This window comes from Podarcis erhardii, assembly GCF_964252035.2.
Source record: "Podarcis erhardii genome assembly, chromosome: 2".
NCBI lineage: Eukaryota > Metazoa > Chordata > Lepidosauria > Squamata > Lacertidae > Podarcis > Podarcis erhardii.
In genome coordinates, this window is record NC_138498.1 from 36,226,792 (window position 1) to 36,251,953 (window position 25,162).

Here is a 25,162-nt window from a genome sequence, read left to right on the forward strand (position 1 = left end):
AATAGACTGGTGGTTAATGTGACTGGCTGCAGCTTGGTTTAAATCAGATTTTCACAATTGTTCACTGTAACCGCACAATTACTGTCACCAACAGCAGAAAAACTAGCCATTAGAAGCTAACAGTACTTTTAACTGCCACTTCCCCCTTTGCTCCTGATAATTCACTTAAGTAGAAGTGAAAGTTAGCATTGCTTAGTTTAAATCAAGAATAGCCAACATGGTGGCCTCCATAGCTTGCTAGACTACAACTCCCATTGGCCATGACCAGATGAGAGTTGCAGTCCAGCAACAACTGGAAGATCACAGGATCTCCAGCCCTGATGAATGATGAATAACAGCAGAAGTTAGTATTCTTAGGATTGTAGCCTTGGTACATCTGTCACTTTCTTGCAGATTCAATAGCATACCAGAATTTTAGATTTGCTTATTTAAAGTGAATTAATGGACTCTGGTGCCCTAGTGCAACAAACACACTTTTCTTAAAAGGGCCTTTTTGTGGTATAGAAAGTGGTGGGGAAATGCATTGGGAAGTGTAGAAAGAACAAATTGAACGGCTCAGGACTACAATACCTCAAGGACCGCATCTCTCCATATGAACCTATCCAGACTCTGAAATCATCCTCGAAGACCCTTCTTTGTGTGCCTCCTCCATGTGAGGTCCAGTGGGTGACAACACAAGAACGGGCCATTTCTGCAGTGGCTCCCCGTTTGTGGAATGCTCTCCCCAGGAAAGTTCACCTGGCACCTTTATTATATACCTTTAGGCAAAAATGTTCCTCTTTAACGAGGCCTTTGGCTTATTGACATCCGATGTCCTTTTAAATGCGTTGTGGTTAGGAGGCTTACTGGTATGTTTTTGTTCTTATTTTTATTATGCATTTTGTGTTTTTTATATTGTAATTTTATGTTGTGAACCGCCCTGAGATCTACGGATCTGAAAGGATGTATACAAATTTAATAAATCATAATAAACAACAAAGAACAAATGACTAATGGGAAGTTGTGTAAACATCCGGCTATCATAGAATCATAGAGTTGGAATAGACCACAAGGGCCATCGAGTCCAACCCCCTGCCAAGCAGGAAACACCATCAGAGCACTCCTGACATATGGTTGTCAAGCCTCTGCTTAAAGACCTCCAAAGAAGGAGACTCCACCACACTCCTTGGCAGCAAATTCCACTGTCGAACAGCTCTTACTGTCAGGAAGTTCTTCCTAATGTTTAGGTGGAATCTTTTTTCTTGTAGTTTGGATCCATTGCTCCGTGTCCGCTTCTCTGGAGCAGCAGAAAACAACCTTTCTCCCTCCTCTATATGACATCCTTTTATTTATTTGAACATGGCTATCATATCACCCCTTAACCTCCTCTTCTCCAGGCTAAACATGCCCAGCTCCCTTAGCTATTCCTCATAAGGCATCGTTTCCAGGCCTTTGACCATTTTGGTTGCCCTCCTCTGGACACGTTCCAGTTTGTCAGTGTCCTTCTTGAACTGTGGTGCCCAGAACTGGACACAGTACTCCAGGTGAGGTCTGACCAGAGCAGAATACAGTGGCACTATTACTTCCCTTGATCTAGATGCTATACTCCTATTGATGCAGCCCAGAATTGCATTGGCTTTTTAAGCTGCCGCGTCACACTATTGGCTCATGTCAAGTCTGTGGTCAACCAAGACTCCTAGATCCTTTTCACATGTACTGCTCTCAAGCCAGGTGTCACCCATCTTGTATTTGTGCCTCTCATTTTTTTTGCCCAAGTGCAATACTTTACATTTCTCCCTGTTAAAGTTCATCTTGTTTGTTTTGGCCCAGTTCTCTAATCTGTCAAGGTCGTTTTGAAGTGTGATCCTGTCCTCTGGGGTGTTAGCCACCCCTCCCAGTTTGGTGTCATCTGCAAATTTGATCAGGATGCCCTTGAGTCCATCATCCAAGTCGTTGATAAAGATGTTGAATAAGACCGGGCCCAAGACAGAACCTTGTGGCACCCCACTAGTCACTCTTCTCCAGGATGAAGAGGAACCATTGATGAGCACCCTTTGGGTTCGGTCAGTCAGCCAGTTACAAATCCACTGAGTGGTAGCATAGTCAAGACCGCATTTTACCAGCTTCTTTACAAGAATATAATGGGGCACCTTGTTGAATGCCTTGCTGAAATCAAGGTAGGCTACATCCACTGCGTCCCCTTCATCTACCAGGCTTGTAATTCTGTCAAAAAACGAGATCAGGTTAGTCTGACATGACTTATTTTTCAGAAATCCATGCTGACTATTGGTGATCACAGCATTCCTTTCTAGGTGCTCACAGTTTGCTTAATGATCTGCTCCAGTATCTTCCCTGGTATTGATGTCAGACTGACTGGGCGATAATTATTTGGGTCCTCTCTTTTCCCCTTTTTGAAAATAGGGACAACATTTGCCCTCCTCCAGTCTGCCGGGACTTCGCCTGTTCTCCAGGAATTCTCAAAGATGACTGCCAGTGGTTCTGAGATCACATCTGCCAGTTCTTTTAATACTCTTGATGCAGTTCATCTGGCCCTGGAGACTTGAATACATCTAAACTAACCAAGTATTCTTGTACTATCTCCTTAGTTATTCTGGACTGTGTTTCCTCTGCTGAATCATTTGCTCCAAATTCTTCAGGTCGGGCATTGTTTTCTTTATCGGAGAAGACTGAGGCAAAGAAGGCATTGAGGAGTTCAGCCCTTTCTGTGTCCCCTGTTTGCATTTCACCATCTTCTCCTCTGAGTGACCCCACTGTTTCTTTGTTCTTCCTTTTGCTACGGACATACCCATAAAAGCCTTTTTTGTTGCTTTTAACCTCTCTAGCAAGCCTGAGTTCATTCTGTGCTTTAACTTTTCTGACTTTGTGTCTACAAGTGTTGGCTATTTGTTTGAATTCCTCTTTGGTGGTTTCCCCCTTTTCCATTTTTTGTACACATCCTTTTTTAATCTTAACTCAGTTAAAAGTTCTTTAGATAGCCACCCTGGCTTCTTTAGGCACCTTCCATGTTTCCGTCTCATTGGTATTGCCTGAGGTTGTGCTTTTACTATCTCCCTCTTAACAAACTCCCAGCCATCATGAACTCCCTTTCCTTTTAGTATTACTGTATTACCGACAAGGAAATCAGGATGAATGCTAGACAAATGGTCATTGGTGTGTAATTGTCCTGTAAATGAATCAGAATGAAGCTCAATAAAAGATAGAATATGATCTAACCTCCACAGGAACTTTGTGCAAGCAAATCAGGATGAATGCCTTAGCAATTATATAATCTGGAGAGTCTTCTATTGACCTTTTTCGGCTCACAGGGGATGGGAAGTGCCCCAATGAAAGGAATGCAATAATAATAATAATAATAATAATAATAATAATAATAATAATAATATAATTTATACCCCACCCATCTGGCTGGGCTTCCCCAGCCACTCTGGGCAGCTTCCAACAAAATATTAAAATACAGTAATGCATCAAACATCAAAAGCTTCAGATGTCTTCTAAAAGTCTGGTAGTTGTTGTTCTCTTTGACATCTGGTGGGAGGGCGTTCCACAGGGTGGGTGCCACTACCGAGAAGGCCCTCTGCCAGGTTCCCTGTAACTTGGCTTCTCGCAGTGAGGGAACCGCCAGAAGGCCCTTGGTAGAATGATGTGGGTGAAGACGCTCCTTCAGGTATACTGGACCGAGGCTGTTTAGGGCTTTAAAGGTCAGCACCAACACTTTGAATTGTGCTCAGAAACGTACTGGGCAATAGGGTGGAGAGACAGGGTATGGCCAGGAGACCTTGCTACCCAAATGAATCAAGCTCCAATGGCACCTAAAAAGAAAAAGCTTCAGCCCAAAAACCCCCAATGTTTTTCACAAAAGCAGGGAGTTACAGGAAACTGTAAAAAGTTTTATTTTACAAATTTGTCTGTTAAAGTGAGGTTTGGCATTTACATGTTTACATTTACCACCGCCCTCCAGAAGCATTAAATATATATATATCAAAATGATAAAGATCCATCTTTATTAGGAGAAACCATCAATCCCTTCAGGACTCTTCCATTCTCATGCTGACTGCGATGGAGCATTGTAGGAGGTTTTCTTCAAGGTTTCTAAGAAGAACTGTTCTTCCTCTAAGAAATCATGATCCTGTTTAAAAAAAAAGAAAAGTCAAACTAACAGGATCTGTGGGTGTCACAGACTCATTATGCTACCTTCCCATTCACCAACTTACTTTAGTGAGTAAACCACTTAGAGGTTTTATTACAACCAAGTGGTATATAAATATCATTAAATAATAATAAAAAATCCATCTGTCTTGTGAGCTAAACAGAGCTCTTCTTTAAATAAGCATGCAGTGGTTAGAACTGAAACTGAGCTATGTATAAATATGTAATATGAAAGTTGTATAAACAGCATCAGGACAGAAACAACAAGCCCGGGGAAGAGGTAATGTTCCCAGTCTACAGAAGAGCTAGAGAATTAATTTTTACCCGATCAGCTGAAATCTTATGCAGCACCAGTTTAGCATAGAGATCTGCTGGTCCTGAACTGGATTGGCCCTGAGAGGTTCCGGGGTTGGCTTTAGGTAGATCAGTAAAAGGAAGAGAGAAATCTGGGAAGGAAATAAACTTAGCTAGAGTAACGAGCCTCCACACAAAGGCCCTCACAGATCATGTCCCAAACATCTCCAAGGTTTATCCTTAGGATTCCCACCAAAAACACTCCTGAAGGGGTTGGTAGTGGCTGCGTAGCTACTTACAGTGTGTCCTGGAGATTGCATTGGCCTGAGCTCCTGACAATGGCATCTGGGATGTGGTCTGGAACACCAATGGATTGCTTGGAAGTCCCATCCGCAGTTGTTCAAGCTGCCTCCTTTGCTGAGACAGGCTGAGGTGCTCCTGACAGAGTCCGGTGTGAGAATGAGAAAGAGAATGAGAAACGTTCTGGTGGGAGGCTCTGTGGTACAGGGCAACAAACCCACGTTGAGCAGGTGTCCTGTGCACAGAATGAGGTTTTTTTTAACTTGCCATGTGCCTCCTAAATTTATTTATTTGATTGAATGGGATTTATTATTGCCCCTTCACCCAAAGGTGGGTTACATTGTGTAAAGTTACAAGCAAAAACAAAACGTGATAAAAGCAGCAGCAAATCAGTATGAAATAATGGAGGGAGTGGATCATTTCACATCAACCCTTCATAAGCCTGAGCAAAGAGATGTGCCTTGAGCTGCCTGCAAAACTACACAGTATTAGCAGCAGATGCACCTCACAGGAGAGAGGGGAGAACATTCTAGAACACAGGAGCTACCACAAAAAAAGCCTCCTCTGTGTTATTGTCTCTTGCACCATGTTCTGCAGAACTTCCTCTCTCTGGGCAGCCACATGAAAGCTGCCCCAGAACAGACCTGAGGAGTGTATGAGGAGAAGAGTCCCCACTGCACAGGCAGGGTGGGATTTTTAAAAAAGTGGTACAGTGGTACCTCAGGTTACAGACTCCACTAACCCAGAAATAGTACCTTGGGTTAAGAACTTTACCTCAGGATGAGAACAGAAATCGTGCGGCGGCGGCACAGCAGCAGCGGGAGGCCCCATTAGCTAAAGTGGTACCTCAGGTTAAGAACAGTTTCAGGTTAAGAACAGACCTCCAGAATGAATTAAGTTCTTAACCTGAGGTACCACTGTATTTCTATCTTTTGTTCAGGACAGCTGTCCTAAACTAATAAGTCTAATAAATATTATTATGAATTATTATTATGAATCATTATTACTAATAATAATGCCGAGACTGACAAAGATGTTGGCACACAGGCAACAAAATAGTTTAAAAGCTTAAGAGAAATCACCTGGTGCAGCAGTTCCTCCTGCTCCCTGAGTCGCTCCATCTGATGCTGCACAAGACGCAGCCTGGCCTGATGCTCTGACTCCACCTTCCTTGCCTCCATGAGGGCTCTTTCTCCCTCTTCGTATTTCTCAGAGGATAGCTGTGCAGTGTGAGGAGAAAGAATCATCAGGACCCAATTTGTTACTACACATTCAGTGTTACTGTGTGCTTACCACAACAAAATCCGTCTTGAGCCACAAGCAGTGAGATCTTAATTCTATTTTCCAAGGAGCAGGTGATGCCACCAAATAATTTCCTCTCCTCCTCCTGCTCCGGGGGTTCTCCAAACCCTCCTGGACAGATCTCAGAGGAGACAGAGGTTGTGCTGGGGGAGGAAGTCCCACTTTGCAAATGGAACTCATTGTGCTGGCTTCTGCTAGAGCAACAACTTAGTTGAAACTGGCACAAAGGGTTGACTCCAATGAAGTAATTGCATAAACAGAATGACTTGTGATTGTGCAATTAAACTTTCCTTCCCTCTCCCCCCATGTGCCCTTTGCATCCCCCACTCCCCACCAAAATCTACTCTCAACCCTGCAGGGCAGGTCGGGGGGAGTTTGGGGGGCATACAGTGGAAAGATAGACTGGAGAAGTTCCATTGCACAAGTTGTTCTATTTATGCAGTGGGTTTGTTGAATTCAACCCAAGAACAATGTAGTGTGCTTCAGCATCTCCACAACTGAGAGAACAAAATATCACATTCTGATGTTACACCTAGCACTAGAAACCAGACCAGAAGCCAAACCTGTTGTTTGGCTCCTACATTCTGCTCTGACTCAGTTTCATTCTCCTTCTGCCTTCCTAGCACAGCTAGATGGGTAAAGGGAGAAAGGAGGCTTTCTTACTTTGCTCATGCTATGGATTTCTTCGGTCCTCTGCTTGACGTGCAAAGCTGCTGCATTTACCCTTTCCTTTTCCAGCCTCAGCTCCTGCTTCTCTTGCTCCAGAATCTCCCGATCTCTCGCCAGCTGTTCCTCCTTCAATCTCAGCTCACTGGCTTTGATTTGCAGGTCTGCACGTTCCTAATAAAAAAGAGCCTGTCAGATTTGCTATCTTGTATTACTGTGAATGGAATATTAGGCAGCTCCTTATAATGACTCAGATCCACCTAGTTCAGTTCCCACATACTTGAGCAGCAGGCAATGGCTATTCAGTAAAAGATCCTCTAGTTAATTTAATTACTGCATCTTATATTCCCATGCCTACATTGTATTGTTTAATTCTTTGTGTGTACGCATAATGGTAGAAAGACAAAGTAGAAATAATATATTACTGTAACCATGCTGGTCGCAGGTTCCTCACACATACCTTATTGTTATTGCATTCTGAAGAGCAACATTTCACAAGCCCCGACCTAAATATCCTCTCAGATTCTCCCACCTCTTATTTTCACTTCATATCATTTAGGCCCTAGGCTGCAGCCTTGAAAGAAAGCTCCAGAACTGAGCATGCTCTCCTTTAGCCCCTTTTTACCTTTGCCAGGCTCATGATAGCCCCTTCTCTCTGAGAGTCAATCTGCAGAGCCCGGTCCACCTCCCTCTCTGTGCGTTCTTTGCTCAGCCTCTGTTGGGTGTGGAGCTCAGACCACTCTGCAGCAAGCTTATGGCGCTCCGCGGCACATTTCTGCATGACGGCCTTCTGCTCGTCAAGCAAAGCATTCTGGGAGCAACGAAGAGAAACACAGGGAAGTAATGCGTACTTCTTGAAAGCCTCAGAACGACATCAAATCCAACAAGAGGCCTCGTACACCAAAATCGCATTTTTAAAGGTAAAAAAAAATAAAAAATAAAATAAAATAATAATAAATATATAATATAATAAATTAATTAATAATATTTTTTTATTTATACCCCCACACTTCCTGGTTCGGAAAACCGGGCTCACAACAAATTTCTGTGTGTCTTGAACTTCTAGTCAGTTGCCTAGGCAGGGGGAGAAACCCAACACTTTAAAATTCTTTTTGTTGTCACGGAGGAACCTCTATGTAGAAACAAGAGCAGCAGGAAATGCAAGAGGTGTATAGAAATTCCCCTCCCACCTTCCAGGTTGGTATAGACTGCTCCATATTTACAACCGGATCTGTCCACACTTTGCAGTCTGTTGGCAACATCATTTTGCTAAAAAAAAACCCCGAACAAACGAACAAAACCATCAAGGGCCCTTCTAACCTTTGCCCTCTCTAGCTCTTCTTTCTCCATGCTCAGCTGCTGGGTCATGATCCTCCTCTGCTCCTCTAGCAAGTGTTGCAAAGACGATGCTTTGGACTGTTCTGCTGTCACCCTCCAGCGTTCCTAAGGTAGAAAGACACAAGATCTGCTCAGGGAAGGCTCATTCCACCATTAGGCAAGAAAGCAATGCAGTTGGGTGTGTCAGCAGTCCAAGGGGGAGGCTGACTGACCATGTGGGAATGGAAAGCTGAGAGAGGGACGGACTCAGTTGGTTAGCAGGTCAGAGTGGACAACAATATACTTGTAACAGAACGGTTGCTAGACAAGCTAAGGCAGACACACCAAGGCAGGGTGGTAGAATTACAAGATCTATTGCTTGTCTGCTAATTAAAGGAATATTTATGCTTCAGGACTGAGCTCTATTTTGTCTGTGTGCAAAGGGTACCGCTGAGCCCCTTGGGCTTGCCGATCAAAAGGTCGGCGGTTTGAATCCCCGTGATGGAGTGAGCTCCTGTTGCTCTGCCTCAGCTCCTGCCAACCTAGCAGTTCAAAAGCACACCAGTGCAAGTAAATAGGTACCGCTGCAGCGGAAAGGTGTTTCCGTGAGCTCTGGTTTCCGTCACGGTGTTCCATTGTGTCAGAAGCAGTTTAGTCATGCTGGCCACATGACCCAGAAAACTGTCTGTGGACAAACGCCGGCTCCCTTGGCCTGAAAGCAAGATGAGCGCCGCAACCCTAAAGTCACTTTTGAGTGGACTTAACCGTCCAGGGGTCCTTTACCTTTACCTTTATGTGGGTAATTACAGAAAGAGTCCTACATCTAAGGGTTGTAACCAATGCTGGTCCTACTCAGAATAAACCCAATGAAGTTGGCATTACTAACTTAGGATTGTTAATTTCAGTGGATCTACTTTGAGTAGAGTTTAGTTGGATACAATCCTAGGGCAATGGGGTAGCGGCAGTGGCTACTTTAAGAAGAAATCGGGGCTCAGTGGAGCAGCAGAAGGACAAGCTCTCATGACAAGCTGAGGACAGGAGGCAAGGAAGGGCAAATAGTGGGTGTTGCTCAACTGAAAGTCATTCTAGTCACAGCTGTGTCATCAACCTGATGCAATGCCACACCACACAGCAACCCTTCACATAGTAAGAAAACTAATGTACGCAGACAAGTTGTTATTGGCATTCACCTGTCTTGGAAGACAGTGGAGGAGTATGCCATGGAACTGGGGCAATTCTTAACCACTGATCAGTGAACAATGTGCTTTTTCTTATTTTCTTCTGTTAACTCATGGGGGTGGGGCGGCAAGCCCCTCTGAACAGTTCCGGAAGAATAAACATGACTTAGAACCACGCTAAAAGTTTCAAACTGGGAACAGGGAACCTGTGGCCCTCCAGATGTTGTTGAACTCCCATCAGCCCTGACCACTGTCCGGAGCTGGAGATGGTAGGTGTTCAGCACCTGAAAGATCACAAGTTCTCCATCCCATCCCTGCTTTAGAGAAATGTCATTCAATTAACCATGATAAATAACAAATTTCAAAATCCCCTTTGCTAATATAATGACAGTGAGCAAAATAATTTCCTCCACTCTTTCAATGCACATTTGTGAAACCTTTTCCTAATTCTATGCTAATACAGGTATTTTATTCTGAATTAGTTTACCAGGAGCGTTTTCATAAACAGCAAACTGGATCAGAACCCTTGCTCGGATCTCAACATGTCATTCTATTTATTTATTTATTTTGTTAATATTTATTCAAAGTTTTCAAAATTACAGAGAAAAAAAAAGAAAAAATACATAGTACGACACAAAAAGCAAGAAAATAAAAATAAAAAAACAGAAAAATACAGAAAAAAAGAAAAATACAACCATTACATAATCAATTTCCCTTTACTTATTTACTTGACCTCCTCACACCTCCCATTTCTGTATTCAAGTTGAAATTTTTATTTCAGCAAATCCTTTCACCTTATTTTTTTTAACTTAATAATTTATTTTAATATGTTATTATTTTACGTTCTCTCTTTCATCCATTTCCTCAGTTCATTTTTGTTTAATCTTCTCATTTAGGTAATTTAATTTATTTTAAAAAGCACTTTTACTTTATCCAATCTTAACTCTCATCCAAACTTATATATCAATATCAATACTTATTCTTAAAGCATTTCCCTAAGGTCGACCAGAATTCCCTTCCATAAACAGCAAACTGGATCAGAACCCTTGCTCGGATCTCAACATGTCATTCTAAATCAAGAAATATGTCCACTCTTTACCATTTTTTGTTCAGTTACGATCTTAAGAAATTGGTGTTAATGGAAGTTGTGGGTTCCCTCAGGAAAATTCTGCTTACCAAATCTGATATTCACTTGCCCCTTCTGTACACACTACTGCACACCTCACCCTGTAAGTGGTAGCAGCCTGAGCGAGGCCGTGAGGTGACATTTATCTGGTGGACCACTTAGTTTCCACAACGCTAGTAAATAAATGTAGTTGAAAAGGGCTCAGGAATCCAGTGGATAACTCAAGCCACCTTAAAACAAGCATGTTATTTGAGGAGGAGCTGGGGAGGAAAAACAGGTCACCCTTTAAAGTTGCGAATCCCAGAAGTCACATTCTTGCTACAATAAATGGCTGCCATTCCAGCAATAGCTCACCTGCTCCAGAAGGCGAGTCTGCTCATTCAGCCTGGCCTCCATCTTAGAGATGACTTCTTGGAGCCGGCTGCGTTCTTCTTCCATGTCTCTCTGCTGCCGGATCAGATGGTCTTCCAGAACTTCAGAAGGGAGGAAGAAAGAATTACCGACACTTTGCAAGGCTCCAATAGTATAGGGGCCTATCTCTTTGTTCAAATCAACCCTCCCCGCTGGTGCCAACAGTTTTAGACTGCATAACTGGTGCTAACCAGCTTATCCCTACCAATTTCCAAGAAATTTGTAATTTTACCTCACACAAATGAAGTGGAAGATGAGGCACCCCCAGACAACAGCCTCCATCACATTTTATTTGCCTTTGTAAGACACTAAAGGGAAATTTCCGGAAATCCTTCTGCGCTGATTCTACGCTAGTTTCATGGCCCTACAGGAGAATCTGCTGAAGCTGATTCAAAATCTCCAATTCCCACGTACCCCTGAGTTGTTCATCCCGTTGGCGAGACCCAATCTCAAGTCCTTGGGATGTGGTGTGGTGAGTGGCCTCCACTTTGTTAGCAAGGTCATTCAGGTTGCTGGAGAACTTCTCCATCTGACTGATGACACCATTCAAAGACCTGGAAAAAAGCAGCGTGAGCGCCAAGTTGCCCAGTACTATGCATCCTTTTGTTTCCCATAGGCACAAAGAACATGAGCCAGAAAACTTCTTATGCAGTAGTGAGGCTTAGATGTTGCTTCTACTGGAGGCGGGCTAGACACGTTTTGGCTACTTGGCCATAAAGGGTGCAAATTTAGAGCGGAGGAGTATTGGCCCTTTTTTGCCCAGGATACGCAGGCTGCATTTCTGGCCAGCATTTTATTTATTCATTCATTTATGAATACCACTTCCCTTTCCATGAAAGATCCTGAAGCAATTTAACAATAACAAAACTAGTCCCCCCCCCCCCCGATTTATCAGTTTAAGAGCCTTGCGCCAGTGCCTCAAAATTCTCAGGTCTTGCTCAGAACTTGGGGCGTGTAGCCTCTAACCTCCACCTCCACCTGAACCCCCTTTTCTCCCACAACAGCACTGTTAAGCCACCTTGTCACTGGAAACAGCCTCAGAAAAGTGTAATTCCTCCTGAATACCCTTTTCTCCTTAGGTAGCAGCATCCCCAAACATACCCATTGAATCTCTCACATCTTATCCCGTTTCAACCTGTGGAGGGTTCCTTCCCTGTCCCATTCTTTGCAAAACCCCTCAGACTTCTCCTGACCCGTTTCACTTCCCCAGGAGTGCTGCAAGAGCAAAGTAGCCTACAGTTCACCTAGGCCAGCCTCCCCTCAACCTGGTACCCACTAGATGCTGTTGGACTTCAGCATCCACCATTCCTGACCATTGGGCAATGCTGGCTGGGGGCAAATGCGGCTTGGGAGTCCGGCAATACTGAAAGGCACCAAGTTGGGGAAGGCTGATCTTGGCAAAGGAGGGAAGGAAGCCTCCATCACCACTCCCTGTGGCTGATGTTAATGCAGTGCTCATCTGCGAAGCAGAACCACTCCCGATAGGCCACTGGCCAGTAGGAGAGCAGAGGACACCCACACCTTCTGCAGACATTGATCATATTCTCCCACTAACCCTGAACACCTGTATTTGTGTACCAAACTGAAGCAGGTATCCTTCCTTGTAAAGAGAGGCTCTCAATTGTCACGTGTATATGAGAATTCCTGTATGTCCACAACTCTGTTTCTGACTACCTGCATTCAAGTACCCCCTTTTAGTTACTGCTGCTGAAAGACTAGTCACCCTTTGAGCACTACAAACAATTCTCCATCTATGTTCCTTGTTTCCTAGCACTGGCTTCTCTTTCTTTCCAATTGCTTGAGCTCGCAGGTGGGCAGCAGGTGTTACCTGGTGTAAGAGGTGGCGCTGGTCACTGCGTCGATCTCCTGAGCCTTCAGCTGTTTCAGACGTTGCAGTTGCTCTTCGTGGTCTTTGCGCATTTCCAGAATAGACATCCTGGGGGTCCCCAAAGGGGGAGGGGGAAAAGACACTAGACACATGATTGCTAGGAAAATGGAATAAAACAAACAGGTTCTTGGGACGAATCTCACTTCAGAGTTTACGCCAATCTAAATTGTGCTTTCTCTCTCTCTCTAAAGATATAAAGATCTTTCCACAAATAAGGCAAGCTTTCAGGTCACACAGAAAGTGTGGCCAAATGTAGGAAGAAGAAGAGTTTGGATTTGATATCCTGCTTTATCACTACCCTAAGGAGTCTCAAAGCGGCTAACAATCTCCTTTTCCCTTCCTCCCCCACAACAAACACTCTGTGAATCCCAGAAGTCACATTCTTGCTGAGAGACTTCAGAGAAGTGTGACTGGCCCAAGGTCACCCAGCAGCTGCATGTGGAGGAGCGGAGACGCGAACCCGGTCCCCCAGATTATAAGACTATCGCTCTTAACCACTACACCACACTGGCTCTCATCACACTAGAAGGACTGAAGTTTGAGCATTTGTCAAAGGAAAAGCAACAGGATAGACTGTCTGACTTGGGCTTTGGAAAGCCACCCAAGTCCCTTTGAACCTCCCTCAACACATACCGCTGAAGCTCCCGTAGCCGGTCAATATCCTTGGCCTTTTCCTGCTCTAGCTCTGTCAGCCGGCGCTGGTGTTGGGCCAGCAACTCTGATTTGGCCTCCTCTGCATTCTGGCAGCAAGATAAGTATCGCCCTGCCAGCTCTTGGTTCTCTTGCCGGAGGCGCTCCTCACGCTGGTGGTACGAGTCCTCAATCACCTTTACACGGTTCCTATGTCAGAAGGGAAAACACCACCACACGGGTTCCCAAGCATGTTTGGATTGAAAAAAGCGATGTAGGATATTCTTGTGTAATTGTTCACTCACTAGTATTTCAAGGGAGGAGGGGTTGTTGCTGTTATTGATCTTTTTTTTTTTTGTATCTTTAGTTTTTCTATCTTACGATTTAATGTGGAAATTGTTAATTTGGTTGTGTACTTTTTGATGTGTGTTATTGTTTATGACTATTATTGTTATATTTGTAATTATGTAATTCTTTTCTTGTTGGAAGCTGCCTTGAGCATGGTTTTTAACTAGGGAAAGGTGGCACAGAAATAAAATGATGTCTGCCTGTCCGTCTGTAATTAATTAACTGCTTTAGGGGGTCTAGTGACTGGCTTACGACTTATTTGCCTGTATAGCTGTCTAGGTTTGAAAACTGAGCTTCTCATATCAGCATCTCTCTCTCATTTTCCATATACATTACACTGTAGCACCAATAACCTCATCTTCTAAAAGTGGTTTTTATTTGCTATTACCTGTTTCTTATACTGTATGTTTTTAACCTTTTATGATACAGTGGTACCATTGGTTACAAACTTAATTCGTTCAGGAGGTCTGCTCTTAACCTGAAACCGTTCTTAACCTGAGGTACCACTTCAGCTAATGGGGTCTTCCATTGCTGCCAGCGCACAATTTCTGTTCTCATTCTGGGGCAAAGTTCTTAACCCGAGGTACTACTTCCAGGTTAGCGGAGTTTGTAACCTGAAGTGTTTGTAACCTGAGGTGTTTGTAACCCGAGGTACCACTGTATGCTTTTTGGGTAGCTTTGAAACACTGGGAGCTTCCAACACAACCTATTTATTGAGCACCCATCCTGATTTGTTTGCAGAGAGATTCCACAGCTTTGGCTATTCAATGAGCATTCATCCTGATTCATTTGTGGGGAGGTTAGATGAAGATGTGTCAAAGCAATAATTCCGGTGGTAGAACTGTGATTGTAGCAAACTCCTCTAGCTCTCTTGCTGAAACAGGCTGTGACTGGCAAGGAAGATATATACTGCTTGTACTGCATGTCCGCTCAGGGAAGGGATGACAACACACTTCACAGTGGGCCTAATCATTTGGAAAGAGGCAAGAAGAGAAAATGCTCCTGGTATACGTAGGAATAAGTACCTGTGCAAGTCCTTGTGGGAAAATGTGCCTATGAGTAAGTTTCTGTAGTTCCTGTTTCATATGGATCCTTGGGGCAGGTGCTCTAGGATGAGTTTGTGCGTTCAGAACAACCAATGCCCAGTGGAAGTTGGTCCATTAAGGCAAATGGAGCGCTGCCACACCCAACATCAGTCTGCTCTCAGCCAACCACCACCCTCTTGCCATTTTGCTTACAGACAGTAATGGTGCCGCTCTCTCCCCCTGCCATTGGTTCTAGCGCCACCTACTGGTCTTCCTGCTTTCTGCTCTACTCGTCCCACTGAGCACCAGCAACAGATGCCAGTACCTGTGAGCATTCTCGATGAGCTCCAAGTCTTCTTGATGGCGTTCCTGTAAACTTTCCAGCAGAAGTTTTTGCTGATTCTTCTCCAGCTCCAGCCGCCTGACCTAAATGAATTTGAAAAAAAAGTTTACTTATGAATATCCATAAACAGGGTACAGCTACTTGGTTTGGAGCCACTCACACGTTGCATCAACACAGGAGCATTGCTTCAGATATAACGTAGGGAAGCCTTGGAGGGATGGAGGAGAGAGAGAAAGCAATTTGACCATCACAAGGATGTTTACTGTTAAATAATGTGACTAAGCAGTCGTCATATTTCCGTGACTCACATGCCATCAGCTACTTACACATACATGGTTTCTACAGCAGAGTAAGGCCAGGTTTATCAACACTCACTATCCATGCACATTTATGACATGTTGGGCCTGCAACAAAATGTTGCAATGTAAAGTCCCCTTGTTCAGATTTCTAGCCAGCTGGTCATGCCCTTTTCCAGCATATTCCATTCCAATTTTCCATCCCTAAGAGTCAATCAACATTATATGCCAACGGAGCCTGCTCAGTCTTCATTGAGGTGCTTTAGGTCTCCTTACATAGCTTAGGGTTCCCACACCCCAAATATTTTTCTCATAATACTAGAACCCAGGGTCATTCAAGGAAGCTGAACACTGGGTGATTAAGGACAGTTAAAATGAAGAATTTCTTCTCACTATGCATACAGCTGAACCACGGCATAATCTCCCACAATGACTTTAGAAGATGATCAAGGAAATTAATGGAGGCTAAAGTTATCAAAGGCCCATGAGGGCTATGATCTACATCCACTGTCTGAATGCTGGTTACAGGAAATCTCAATTGGGGAGAGTCCCGGTTAGATGGCCATCTGCCATGGATGCTTTAGTTGAGAATCCTGCATTGCAGGGGGTTGGACTAGATGTACCCCCGGGGTACTTTCCAACTCTACAATTCTACTATTCTGATTCATAGGCCTCTGGCAGTCACCGGGAGAACCAGATGCTGCACTAGATACGCCTTTGGCCTTATCCAGCAGGGCTCTTCTTACATTCTGTAATTCTGCAAACCTTGGGATTTCCTCAAGTCTACTGAAACCCCCTCCACTTGCAATGGATGGTGCTGTTTTGGCTACGTAAGGATTCACGTTCCTTCTTTGAATGTGCTGTTAATGCATAGCATGGTGTGTCAGATGCTGCTGGTGGTTGCTCGTGAGTAACCAGGAAGAACTCCGACCTGTCATTTACAGGTTTTATTGTGCAAACTATTTACAGTGCAGATCTACAAAGTTCATGTCCGTCTTAGTCACTTGCAGATTCTGGGAGTGGCCCCTTCCGGCTTCTCCCCCAACATAAGAACTTCGGCACCCCAAGCCTCCTCCTCCCCTTCTTGCATTTCACCCCTCTGCGCAAGCTGGGTGATGGAAGTGGTGTGCATCCCTCCTGGCGAGGTGAGGCACTGGGGCTCTCAGCAGCATCCTCGAGCCCTTTCCTCGCTTGGCTGGCCCCTTCCCTCCCTTCTCCACTGGAGGTGTGGCTTTTCCCACTGCTGGAAGAGGAACTGCTCCTCATGAGTTTCTGAGGCTCTCTGTATTCCAACAGACCCCCTGCCTCCTCCCTCGTTCCAATGGCAGTCCCCTGACATGGTGCTTCCATTAAAATAACAGGATGCAAAAAAGCAGCTGTTTCTATTTCATGCCTTAAGCGCAATTAACTTACCTGACCTTCCAGCTCAGCAATGCGAGTTTGAGCACCCAGGAGCTCCGCCTGATAGCTCGCCAGGCTTTCTCGCAGCTGCGCTTGCAGACCCGCCAGCCTTTTTTCATACTCGCTGCTATTAGGTGAGCTCAGCATGTGGGGTTCCAAGTGCAGGAGCTGGGAAAGGGCAGAGGAGTTGAGAGAGAAGATACAGAAGGGCGTTTTCACAAGGGAAGAATGTTTTGCAGGCTTCACTGCGTCCCCATGTGCAGTGAATGTGATGGAACTGGGGTGAGGAAGCCTTTGCCCTCCCCAGATGTTGTGGGACTTATATAATCTCTGACCAGTGCTGACTGATGGGGGTCTGAGCCCATCAGTAAATGTATGGCCACAAGTGCCCCATCCCTGTGGCAGAGAGCACATGAAAGAACCAATGTAAAATAAAATGAACATTCTGTCCAGCACTGCTCTTATCATTCAACTTGCAAACAGGGAGAAGTTTGAATACTGTTCATAGCATCACTCGTGAAAGAGTGCTGCAGTATCCACAGATCATGCCATCCGGCAGTCATGCATGAGTCTGATCTGCTATAGAAGAAAACAACTTGCTGGAGAAACATCTCCTGATATAGAAACATACAACTATGGGAAGTTATTTCCCCTTTTGAGGAACTCTGCACTTATAGAAATTAGTTTGAGAGTGCTGTATATAATGTGGAACTGTACAATCTCCCTTCCCGGATGTTTATCTAAGGAGAATAGCTCAGTATCTGTTGGGGAATGATTTAAATCAGGAAAAACTTTGCAAGTGTCAGGTACCGGTCTAGGGACAGTAGGGACCCCTTCTCAATCCAGTGGGTTTATGGGAGTATGAGAGCCTCCAATTTATCCCCGCAGCTGGAAAGAGAACACCAGACCCATAAAGTGCACCAAGGTTATCTTGGGACAGGATGTGGCCGCTCCAAAAGACAATGCACCTTGGTTAATGGATTATGCAGCCTTCCGGGCTAAGTTCAGGTTCTATTTAAATACATGCACAATAAGAAAAGTAAGTTTGGGAACTGTTATATCATCTGTATGAACTGCTAGACGAGTGCTTGTTAAATACATTTATTCATCTATCCCTCCCACTTCCACTCCTCAATAAGTAATAAAATATATCACCTCCTACCTACCGGAGACTGCACAGGAATGGGGAGGATTTCTTCATGTCCTGGGAAAAAGGCTGCAGGTGCTGTAAAATCAATCCATAAAGAGCTCAGATGCAGCAATGGGTTTAGATGCTTTCCCTATATAGCAATACACAGGTAGGGACTGTCTCTCCCATTTCTGTATCTCAGAAGAAGAAGAGTTTGGATTTGATATCCCGCTTTATCACTACCCGAAGGAGTCTCAAAGCGGCTAACATTCTCCTTTCCCTTCCTCCCCCACAACAAACACTCTGTGAGGTGAGTGGGGCTGAGAGACTTCAGAGAAGTGTGACTGGCCCAAGGTCACCCAGCAGCTGCATGTGGAGGAGCGGAGACGCAAACCCGTTCACCAGATTACGAGTCTACCGCTCTCAACCACTACACCACACTGGCTCTCAGTTAAAAGGAGGTAGGACAGCCGTTTGGTTGCTCTTCAAACATAAAGGAAAGAAGGAAGGGGCTATAGAAATTTCACCCTGCTCTGCTCCACAGGTTCCTTGATAGAAAACCCTGTGGGCAAATGGAAGTGGGAAGAGAGTGGACAGGATGTAAGATGGGGCAGCTTAAGGATGAGTGGTCCATTTCACTTCCATAGCACCAAGCGTGGCTTCAAACCTCTTTCTACCACACCTAATCCAACAGGAGGAGGAAAGGAACATCAGCAGACAACAGGGCATATTAGCACTGAGCAAAGGCAAGTATCAGATTTCCAAATATAGAGTATTCAGTTCAAAGAGTGGGGTGGGGATGGGGCCTCAGCACAAGTCTAAATCAAACTGGCAGAGAAATGAACTAAGAGATGACAGCAGAAGCAAGATGTGCAACAAGAAGCTTTCCCCTTTGTTGGAGCACCAAACAGTACTCTCTCTCTCAGACACCGAGAGGAAGTGCAGTTCAGTGCACCGCATTTGGTAGCCCAAACATGAAATGCTTCTATCATTTGCTATTTCAAGGTTAGGGAAGGTCAAACAGCATTCTTGGAAAGCAACTTTGTAGAGAGGCAGGTTCATTTATACCATTGATTAGGAAATAACAACAACATAATCACAGATGGGAGGTATGCTGGCGATGTTCGTTCCCTTGGCAGTTTAACTGGAGTTTGAATCTTACTTGTCTTACTGGTGTCTCCAAAGGGAGTCCCTTTCCTGGAATTAGGTGGAAAAGCAGGAGTGGTTTGTTCTTGAGATCTTAACAGAGGTATGGAAGACCTGTGTCAAGCACAGAGAGAGACAGAGAGGGGAGAGAGAGATTAACAATAAATGGACATCTGAATAATCAACTTTTATTATGGAATAAGTGCCATTCTTCAATACAATCAGGTATTCTACCCATCTTTACATCATCCAATCCAACAGCTAATGAGCTGGCACCCTCTCTTTTAAACATCCTTGAATACATAGGAATATCCTCATAATTCCACACAAATGCAGGTATTTTGCTCCAGATTAAATAATCTCTTCTCACACCACAATCCGAAACATGGTTACCCAGAAGTAATTCCCAATATGTGTTCTATGGGATTTATTCCCTGGTAAATGTGTTTGGAGTTGCAGCTTCAGTCACCATGTGGATTAGAATGACCAGCATCTGCTGACCCTTCAGATCCTCCTTTGTAAGAATGGAAAGAGTTTTCCTCCTTCCTTTTTATTTTGTGCATTCATGTACAGCACCAGGAAGAGCAACTTGACAATAACCCAGATGACTTAACCTAAGAGAAGCCCTGCTAGACCTGACCAAAGGCCTATCTAGTTGAGCATCCTTGTTCCCACAGCGCACAATGACAATGCCCAAGTGGAAGCCCACAAGTAAGTTCTTATCCAGGTTGTTCCAGTCTGGCAGGCCTATCTACTGGGGCAATAGACTGCTGATAGATGGATGGAGCCCCCTGGCTGAAAAAAACAAACACAAAATCCAAAGTACGGGGATAGTTAATTAACACAAATCAGCCTACAAGACTTGCAACGAGGCAAGGTGACATGTGCAATACCAAGGCTAAGTGCATCATGACTTGGGTGCCCATGGGAAATTTGCATGCTAATATGCATATTGAATTTGGAAAACAGTTTAGAGAATCTGAAAAACGTGCAGAATTCAAGCGACCTCTGAGCTCACCTGGTAAGAGCGATGGGATCCACTTCCTTTCGGTGAATCTCTGAGGACCCAGGTCTCCTCTCTTTCTCCTGCGCTCGAGTTCTCTTCTGAGATAAGACATTGCTCAGCCAGCTGTCCTCACCATCATCCTTGATGGGTTCATGCTTTGGCGCTGCTGCTTCTTCAGCAGCTGCTTTTGACCTAGAAGGAAGATGGCTGGTAGGAATGGGGGGCTCGGCATCAGAAGGGCTAGGCGGCCTATCCAGTGTGGCTCCTCTTATGCTGGTCTTGCTGGATTCTTTTAGCGGAGGTGACGGTGGCAGTTTAAAATCATCCTCTTTCAGCCCCAGCCAATCAGCTGCAGTCCTGTTGCGTACAGGGCTGCCAGAATGAGGAGTTGCTGGTTTCTGGTCTGTTTTAAGCTCACCGAGATTCTCCGAGGAAAACCTGCAAATAGAAACGAATGAGAGAGAGCCAGGACTTTACAAGCAGAGAACGAACCACCTTTTGTGGCTTGTGCATTTACCATTACCTGACAGACTGTCGTCTTGACTGCCTTCCCTCTGGAATCATGGCCACAGTGGGTTGGTAGGCTCCAAAAGTGAAATCATCTCCCAAAGTATCTTCCTTCTCTGTACACAAAAAGAGCCCAGAGAGTCATGCTGATGGGATGCACAGCCATGTCCCCCCCCCCTTGCTTTTCTCAGAGACTTAAGAGCAGAGGAAGCCCATGTGTTGCCTTCCAGATGTGGTGGGCTTCTAATGGTCAGGGATGATGAAGGATGGAATCTAACTTGGAAGCCCTGAAATTTCCAGGTACCCTTTTAAAAAAGCCGGAGGCCTTTCTACTAAGCGTTCTCGGCAACAATATTCCGAAAATTTTGAGAGAAATTTTTCTATATGCCACGGCTGCAGCTTGAACATTAATAGCAATGAACTGGAAAGGGGGAAATGTTCCAACCATAACAGACTGGCAAAATGAATTACAGGAATATGTAGAAATGGCGCAACTGACTAACAGCTTGAGAGGCAACACAAGACAAGTATTTGTACAAAAATGGGATAAATATAAGAAATATTTACGAAATTATAACAGTGGTATAATGTCTACGGCAGCATTTGATTGACCCTTATATAGTGAAACATGTGAGGAATAAGTCAAAAGGTACTAACTGTTGTAAGAATGTATTAGAAGGAATATAAAGAATAACTCAGTAATGTTAGGTATATTCATTACTAGAATAAGGCTATACACTGGGAAATGATAGGAAGTCCAACTACACCTTTTTCTTTTTTTCTGGTTTTTTCTTTCTTTAATTCTTATTAATAAATAGATAAGACAACAAAAGATAGTAAAAATACGAATTAGTTCGATTTATGTAAGTAAACAGAATACTACTTGTATATGGTTTCTGCTTACACAGATTATATATATTTTTACTCAAGAAGATGTACAATAAATGTGTGTGTGTGTGTACACACACACACACACACACTGTGATACCTCTGCTTACATACGCTTCAGGTTACATATGCTTCAGGTTACAGACTCCGCTAACCCAGAAACAGTGCTTCAGGTTAAGAACTTTGCTTCAGGATGAGAACAGAAATCGTGCTCCGGCGGCGGCGCAACAGCAGGAGGCCCCATTAGTTAAAGTGGTGCTTCAGGTTAAGAACAGTTTCAGGTTAAGTACGGACCTCCGAAACTAATTAAGTACTTAACCCAAGGTACCACTATACCACTATATGTAGGTGTGTGTGTGTGTGTGATATATATGTTATACGAGATATGCTATATGAAATGTGTCATATGATATAAGAGATTGTTAATAAAGCAAATAATTAAAAGAAAAGAAATCTCCAGGTACTAGCAAGTCGAAAAGATAGATAGAAAATAGTGTGCAGCTGCCTCCTGTTTGGGGCATAATAGTCTTTATTTTATAAAAAAAGAAATGAGAAGTTGAAGCAGTAACTCAGTGGCAGAGTGCATGCAGAAAGTCCAAGGTTCAACCTCTGTTGTCTCAAAGTAGAGCTGTGAAAGAGCCCTGCCTGAAAACCAAAAGAGCCACTGGCAGCTAGAGTAGACAGTAAGGAGCTAGATGGACCAGGTCTACCTTGCTATAAGGCACTATCTGCTCTGAGAGTGCTTAGTGGCAAACAGCAACAGCTGCTCTCTAAGGGGGCTGGAGTGTCTTGCTTGTGAAGTACTAGAACTGGAAACCATGGTGGCACCAAACCCTCGTCCATGAGCTGGCAAAGCAAGAGGAACAGGCTTTGTGTACAGTTGCCATGGAGGTGGCAGGAGTAGCAGCCCAAAGAGAGAGAGAGAGGGAGAGGGAGAGGGAGAGGGAGAGGGAGAGGGAGAGGGAGAGGGAGAGGGAGAGGGAGAGGGAGAGGGAGATAAGCTCTAAGTGGGGGAAATAAATTCAGAGTGGGTGATGGCTGTGGGTGGGATGAAATTTGGCTGCGGGTCAGGAGATTCCCACCATGGATCTAAGATATTTTCAATCATCAAACAACCTATGAGAGAACTGAATTTCAGCTGCAGCCTTTTCCAGGGTTTTAGGAGGAGGGACAAAAGGACTTCCCAGAATACTGTGCGCATGAAAAAGGAACAAGAGGCTTCATCACCCCTACGGCACTTGCCTGCTTGCTTTTGATATTTCTTGTCCAGTTTGAACTCCTTGGGTTCTCCTGTCTTTGGCCTCTCCAGGAGCTTTTTGGCTGTTCCTTGCCCAAGCAATTCATCTAGCATGGATCGGGCAGGATGCGACTGCTCCCTGCCAAAACGAAGTGCAATTCTCCATCAACTAACCCATATGATCAGTTCAGAGAATGTGGAGGTCAAGAGGAGAATCTTAATGGCTTTTTTATCACCTTTAGCTATATTATTCCAGCATTTACTTTAACTGCATGGTAGAGGAGAAAAAACTGAAAACACACGGGCCATTTCTGATAAAGGCTCAGAACTAAAAAAACTGGCTATTTCCAGAAATTAGTAGAAGGAAGCCTTACACCTCTATGCTAGAAATAGGCTTTAAGATGCTGCCTCCAGCACTCTCCCCTCCTGCAGTTTCCAGAAACTGGTATTCAGGATACTGCCTCGCCAGAACATAGTCTTCATGGTTAGTAGCCATTGAAAGCCTTATTCCCCATGGATTTGTCTGAATTCTCTTTCAAAGTCATTCCGGTTGGTGGCCATCACTGCCTCTTGTAGGGGTGAAGAAGTACTTTGTTTTCCCTGTCTTGAATCTTCCAGCATTCAGAAGAAGAGAAGAAGAGTTTGGATTTGATATCCCGCTTTATCACTACCCAAAGGAGTCTCAAAGCGGCTAACATTCTCCTTTCTCTTCCTCCCTCACAACAAACACTCTGTGAGGCGAGTGAGGCTGAGAGACTTCAAAGAAGTGTGACTAGCCCAAGGTCACCCAGCAGCTGCATGTGGAGGAGTGGAGACGCGAACCCGGCTCACCAGATTACGAGTCTACCGCTCTTAACCACTACACCACACTGGCTCTCACTTCACTGGCTCAGCTTCATGGGATGTCCATAAGTTCTAGTGTTATGAGAGGAAAACAACTTTTCTCTACCCATTTTCTTCATGTCATGCATCACTTTATAAACCTCTATTGTTGTTGTTGTTTAGTCGTTTAGTCGTGTCCGACTCTTTGTGACCCCATGGACCCAAGCACGCCAGGCACTCCTGTCTTCCACTGCCTCCCGCAGTTTGGTCAAACTCTATTGTATCACCTCTTAACTCACCTTTTCTCTAATCTAAGAAGTTCAAAATGCAGTAACCTTTCCTCACAGGGGGTTTGCTCCATCCCCTTGATCATTTTAGTTGCCCTTTCCTGAACCTTTCCCAACAATATCCCTTTTCGAGATAAGGGGACCAGAAGTGTACACAGTCTTTTTCATAAGTCATGCCAGCCCTCTCCTGGGTGCACTGCAACTAAATCAGGAGCGACAGTGCAAACTATGAGTTTGTTTGCCTTAGCTTATCCCAAATGTTCAACGTTTCCAGTCATGCCATTAATCTGAAAGTATCGCACAACTCAATCCATTTTAGTGAGTTTTAGGGAGATTGCTTACTCTCTGTCCTTTCTTCCGGATTTCAGCTCTGTCTTCGGGCTCTCACCAAACCCCATGGCATCCATGAGATCATCTCCATCAACATCAAATGTTAACTCGTCCCGCTTCCGTTCAGGGGCAGCAACATGGCCAGGAGCTGCAGACACAGGTGTTCCTAATAAATGGAATCGAAAGAGATTAAACCAGTGAGGTCTAACTATTACAGAACCGGTCTAATGGGATTCCCTCCCCAATCAAGAACTGCTCTGTGTGACCAATACATAGCTGATAATTTCCATGCTAAATATTTTGAGCCAGATTCAAATAACCAGACCTACTAGCAGAAGCCTGCATAAGGATTCCCGTTGGCACAATAGAAGTTAATGAACATGACTAAGTTAGATCCATTCTTTTCAGTGAGTCTGCTTAGCATAAAACTTAGCTGAATGCTACCCATGGAACTTGTTGCCAAAAAATATACCATTACAGCCACTAGCTGTATTGGGGTATTTTTTGTGTGTGTGCTAAAAATAGCTAAATGTTGGAGATTTGATTTATGTCTTAAATTATGTATATTTTATTGTTGCAAGCCGGTTTGAGACCTACAAAGCTTAAAGCGGAATGTATTTTTTTAAAAAAATAAACAAATAAATAGATCTAGAAGGGGAATAAACAAATTCATGGGGAATAAAGCTATCAATGGCTACCAGTCATGATGGATGTATACTCCCTTCTGGGATTAGAGGGACAACACCTCTGAATGCCAGTTACTGGGGAACAACACCAACAACACCAGAACTGGCTTATGAATATAAAGAACTCTTTTACTGGAATAAATATATACCCTCATAAACCCACTAGACAATGAGCAAACTAAAGTGCAATGTGCATAACCAAGCCTGGAGATACTAATAAACACAGAATGTACCAGTGTCTCTCTCGTTGCTGTACTGGTTAGGTATGCGATAAATATGTCATAACACAGCTGGAACAAAGGTTTCGCAGCAAGCTTCATCAGTCCATCATGCTAATCACTCAACACAGTTCTCTCAAGACAAAAGGTACTCACAGGCACAGCAAATATCCGGATAGTATCTGGAGAACAGGTCTCATCTATTTGGCTTCAATTGATCCTTTGGCTTTGCACT

At 44.2% G+C, this 25,162-nt stretch overlaps 1 protein-coding gene across 1 annotated transcript in view; it reads right to left on the reverse strand.

Moving 5' to 3' along the window:
- Nucleotides 1-3,984: 3,984 nt before the first annotated feature.
- Nucleotides 3,985-25,162, reverse strand: part of FBF1 (Fas binding factor 1) — a 29,364-nt gene continuing 8,186 nt past the window's right edge. Inside the window, exons 11-30 of the mRNA XM_081850975.1 lie at nt 24,036-24,189; nt 22,590-22,723; nt 20,476-20,575; nt 19,965-20,390; nt 19,670-19,741; nt 18,963-19,060; nt 17,838-17,896; nt 16,684-16,839; nt 14,957-15,057; nt 13,262-13,468; nt 12,569-12,676; nt 11,155-11,294; nt 10,684-10,802; nt 8,029-8,151; nt 7,334-7,519; nt 6,706-6,882; nt 5,823-5,960; nt 4,740-4,878; nt 4,471-4,592; nt 3,985-4,126 (exon numbers count right to left, since the gene is read on the reverse strand). Of these exons, the coding sequence (XP_081707101.1) occupies nt 4,043-4,126; nt 4,471-4,592; nt 4,740-4,878; nt 5,823-5,960; nt 6,706-6,882; nt 7,334-7,519; nt 8,029-8,151; nt 10,684-10,802; nt 11,155-11,294; nt 12,569-12,676; nt 13,262-13,468; nt 14,957-15,057; nt 16,684-16,839; nt 17,838-17,896; nt 18,963-19,060; nt 19,670-19,741; nt 19,965-20,390; nt 20,476-20,575; nt 22,590-22,723; nt 24,036-24,189 (2,843 nt within the window). The 3' untranslated portion in view covers nt 3,985-4,042. The remainder of the gene's footprint in view (nt 4,127-4,470; nt 4,593-4,739; nt 4,879-5,822; nt 5,961-6,705; nt 6,883-7,333; nt 7,520-8,028; nt 8,152-10,683; nt 10,803-11,154; nt 11,295-12,568; nt 12,677-13,261; nt 13,469-14,956; nt 15,058-16,683; nt 16,840-17,837; nt 17,897-18,962; nt 19,061-19,669; nt 19,742-19,964; nt 20,391-20,475; nt 20,576-22,589; nt 22,724-24,035; nt 24,190-25,162) is intronic.